At 37.8% G+C, this 4,756-nt stretch overlaps 1 protein-coding gene across 1 annotated transcript; it reads right to left on the bottom strand.

Moving 5' to 3' along the window:
• Nucleotides 1-426: 426 nt before the first annotated feature.
• On the bottom strand, nt 427-4,574 carry LOC107569189 (NHP2-like protein 1). Its single transcript, XM_016255199.1, has 3 exons — nt 4,350-4,574; nt 3,181-3,301; nt 427-737 (listed from the first exon to the last, which is right to left on the bottom strand). The coding sequence occupies exons 1-3, from the start codon at nt 4,350-4,352 to the stop codon at nt 475-477; spliced, it is 387 nt and encodes a 128-aa protein (XP_016110685.1). The 5' UTR covers nt 4,353-4,574; the 3' UTR covers nt 427-474.
• Nucleotides 4,575-4,756: the final 182 nt, after the last annotated feature.

Below are 4,756 nucleotides of genomic sequence, written 5' to 3'. Positions count from 1 at the left end.
CCAATTTTTCATGCACAATACTCTCAAACCATTCTTCTCCCTTTTCCCCCAAACGAATAAGCTTAGCTTAATTAAATCTCTAAATTTCACTAAAAATATGAAGTATACTTTCACTAAAGCGAACTGCATAGTTTAAAAATGCATGATCTGCTTTCATTTGTACACATCTGACAGTATTTATTGCGGTTTTATATTCACTTTGCATTGGGTAACACCAGAAAAATGGCAGAATATTTAATTCCATTTGAAAAATGCCAATGTATCGATGTTATACATGCAGTATGTGCATCTATCAAATATAAAGAACCCACACAAATCATCATTTGATTTGAACCAAACTTTATTTCGGCTGTCAGTTGCTGAGGAACGCACTCAACATTGTTTGATTCTAACAAAAAGGGGGAAAAAAGCCTTGGGGGTTGTACAAAAAGATCATTTATAAAACCTGAAAACAAAAGTGTAAAAAGTATGAGCTCAAACTAGGAGTCTTTCAATAGCCATCTGCACAGACTGAATCTGAGGTTTCAGCTGCGATCCCTCCTTGATGGTGACTGATGTGGCAATGACAGGTCTTGACACTCCACATGCACGTCCGAGAGCTTGTTTAGAGCGCACAAACACATACGGCACGTTCTTATCCTCACACAGCAGCGGCAGGTGCAGGATGATCTCCAGAGGTTCGGCATCAGCCGCCATCACAATGAACTCCGAAATCCCACGGTTAAGAGTTTTGGTGGCTGTGGAAGACAATAACCATCAGAGCTGGCAAAAGTGTCATTTACAATAGAGTGGGGGAACTATGATGTCACTTTGTAGGCAAAAACCCGGAAGCGAGTTAGCATTTTAGCACTTCCGGTTCCATCGTCCCAGACTCAATGGTTTTTTTAAAATGGGATTTTGGTTAAATCCGTAAAATAAGGTCCGTGGTTCACACAAGCTCAAGATACTTTCACGTTTTATTCTACGACATAGAACACACCAGTTACACCCCACTCATGATTTTTTTTTAAACTGTTACGTTTCTTTAAAAAGATGGTTGCTAACAAGTTGCTAAATGGGACTACAGGCGCTGTCCGAGACATATAACGTCATCACGCCGAACAGTATATCAATTTACAGTATTTTCCAGTCGTAGTATAATACAATTGTAGAATAACCAATTAATAGTTTCCCGCATTTTATATTGTTGTTCAACAGTGTTTTTTTGTTTTGCCCCTTAATGCAACAAGTCTTCTGATGGAAGATGTTCGTTTTATCGCTTTCCCGCTGATGCAGAGACTCTGGGTTCGTACCATAAGGTAAACTCGTATGATTATTCCATGTAAACACCACATTTACCGGCTTAGTCGTGGTGAAAGTGAAATTTGAACGATGCATAGTGCTTAAAGCTGTGTTAAAATTAAATGTTTACAGCCACATGAAGCGGTTAGAAAGCATGAGGATTTTCTAGAAGCAAGGATAAAATAACATTGTGTACGCACCCTAACAAAGCTGAAATGTGGTACTTTATTCACTAAAATAAGTTTAATCTTACCATATCCAAAAACCTGCTCACTCTGCTGTTATTTAATAGATTAAATGCACTAGAATTTTATTGAATAGTACGTGGAGACATGTTTTTAAAATATTAATATTAGGATTTAGGATTATTAGGATATTAATAAAGGATTAATTGACTTTTAATGCAACTTATTTCAAAATGTACAGAAATACGTGCTTTCACATGTCCTTTAGTTATGATTATTTCATTTATTCACTATACTATTTACTATTAATGTCTCATTTCAGTTTTAGCTTGGCTCTAGTTTTGTATTTATTCCAGTTTATATGAAAAGGTTCATGTAGCGTGGATTAAAATTCATATACAGAGTAAATCCTTTTCACTGAACAAGTTAAAAATCAGTTTGAAAAAAGTTGTGGGAAGCGGGGTGGTGGTGACGTCGAAGGCGAGCGACCGTGGTGCTGTAGTTCGGTTATAGCCAAAGTTTCGGAGAGTCGGACTCGTAACCCAAGGTTGCGGGTTCGAGTCTCGTACCGGCAGGGATTGTAGGTGGGGGGAGTGAATGTACAGCGCTCTCTCCCACCTTCAATACCACGACTGAGGTGCCCTTGAGCAAGGCACTGACCCGCCAACTGCTCCTCGGGTGCCACAGCAAAAAAGGGCTGCCCACTGCTCCGGGTGTGTGTGTGTTCACTGCTGTGTGTGTGCACTTTGGATGGGATAAATGCAGAGCACTAATTCTGAGCATGGGTCACCATACTTGGTCACATGTCACGTCACACATCAAAATTCATAAAAGTTATATTATTTTGTGAAGATTATCTTTATGGACAAAACGTGTAAGTTTCATGAACTATGGTTGAACACAGAGCTTATTTTTTTGCGATAATCCAAAAGCCTATGGAAAAATCCTATAGGCTTTTTGTCGAGGGAACCAGTGCGATGCCAACAGCCGATCCGCATACAAAGTGACGTCACAGTTCCCCCACTCTATATCTAGATAATTAATCAGGTGAACTTATACTCAAGTTATTCATTTTGATGATTAAAGCTTTGTTTTGTCTTTGTTCCCCATTCTCAATAACCACACAGCTTGAAAGAACAAGTTCTAAGGGGGCAATATACGGCTGGGTTTTTAATACATTTGGCTGTCTATGCAGTAGAAATGCTACTGTTTTTAATCTGTGCTGCTACATAACTTCAACACCGACAATGCACCAAGCATAAAGGCAGAAGATTTTAGAGCAGTCAATTTTGCCGAATGTTTTGTCATCCAGTGGACTTCCGCTGACAAAAAACAAAGACATCTTGATGCAGGTAACATGGAATAATACACAATTTTCATTTACTTAGACAGTTGACACTGTAACAACACAAAGGTGGTTGAAAATCTTACCCTTTAAAGATAAGAAAATGTCATAAAATATTATGAACAGATACGTAAAATAAAAAAAAACAATAAATGACTTATCAATAACCCATTAAAAACATTACATCAACCAATAACTGGTGCACTTGCACTTTCTGACGCTAGTGGGTAACACTTCTGTTATTAAGCAGGAGTTTTGATAGTTTGTGTGAGGACTACTAGCATAATAATGTAGTGATATAACGGCTAAGGATTGTTGTTATGCTCTTCGTGGACATGCGTTCATCAAGCGGAGGTAACGTTACTTTACCTTCATTGGCCCCTTTTCTCAACTGTTTGTAGTTCGACGCCTGCTGCACCAGGTCCAGGATGGTTTTGGAGAGCGTGGCGTCTGCCAGAGGATAGGCTTTCGGGTTCACTTCAGCTTCAGTCTGTGTAAAAAGGAGGACAGACAAAAGAGCAAAGCGTTATCAGCAAGACACTCAACCACATGAAGTTAACCAAACGACACTGATTATCAGTATTGGGGAAAGTTACTTTTAAAAGTAATGCATTACAATATTGCGTTACTCCATAAAAAAGTAACTAATTCCGTTACTTAGTTACTTTTTATGGAAAGTAATGCATTACTTTTGCATTACTTTTTAAATCTGGACAGGGCTTGCTTGTTTGTTTTTAAAATAAAAAAGTTATATTTTTGGCGAATATAAAAGCCTTTTCACAGCAAAAGTGAAATGAATGCGCCTCAGGCTGAAGGGAAAGTACAGTTACGTCCGTACAGTAGAATGCAGAAGAAGACATTTCAACACACTTCAGCAATAAACAAAACACACAAATGTTTGTCTAGAGTAATCTGTGCTTATTAGTACGGTTGAACTGGATCATCGAAGCTCAGAAGCAAAGACTTTGGTTAATAGAATGGGATTAAATACATAAAGGATATTTGTGTTGTTTAACATTTAATTATTGCAGGTTTGCGTCATATTCTGAGTTGCATTATTTGTATTCATTTTGAGGAATACTGAATCTGTGTTTTTTGTGTGAGTGAGATGAATTAATGCATATTCATATTTATTTTAGAACTACAGTAACATCTGATTTCTCTCAACATGGGGACAGGAGAGCTGTCAGTCAATAAATTGAAAAAAAAAAGTAACTTGCATTACTTATCTGAAAAAGTAACTCCGATATTCTCTTGTAAATTAAAAAGTAATGCGTTACTTTACTAGTTACTTGAAAAAAGTAATCTGATTACGTAACTTGTAATAGATTACCCCCAACACTGCTTATTATCTGGTCAACGTTATGTCTGATAACACGGTTTTCTGATCTACAACTGAAATGCTTCAAAAACATTCAAATAAGAGCCAATGTATAAATACTTTTATAATTCCGACAGGCAACATTAAAATAGCTACACGTTGAATGCAGTGAAGCAACATCCTAAACGAGTAAGTCCCACGCGTATACGTTACTCACCATTGTGTTTGTTGTGATTTGTCCGGTGACTAACTTATAAACACACGGGTCCTCTCGGCAAGAGCTTCACGGAGGACAGTACTATTTAACTAAACAGAAAATGTATAGAGTTGAGCAAATAAACAAACGAAATCGCTCTGATGGCCAGCGAAGCTTTGGGATCTTCACTACTAACACGTGTTTGTGATCTTCTTCTTCTTCTTCTTATATTTTTACGGCGGTTGGAATCCAGCGTATTGGTGCATTACCGCCACCTTCTGCTCCGGAGTGTGGATCAGAAAATAGGTTTACAGACTAAATCACCATTCTCCCACCTCTATCCCGACACATACATACCTACACACGCACACCTTATCCCTGCCCTGCTTTATAATAACATTAATAACAACAACAATAATAATAATAAT

Source organism: Sinocyclocheilus grahami, unplaced genomic scaffold, assembly GCF_001515645.1.
Source record: "Sinocyclocheilus grahami isolate Dianchi unplaced genomic scaffold, SAMN03320097.WGS_v1.1 scaffold1321.1, whole genome shotgun sequence".
Taxonomy (NCBI): Eukaryota; Metazoa; Chordata; class Actinopteri; order Cypriniformes; family Cyprinidae; genus Sinocyclocheilus; species Sinocyclocheilus grahami.
This window is presented reverse-complemented; position numbering and strand designations above follow the sequence as displayed.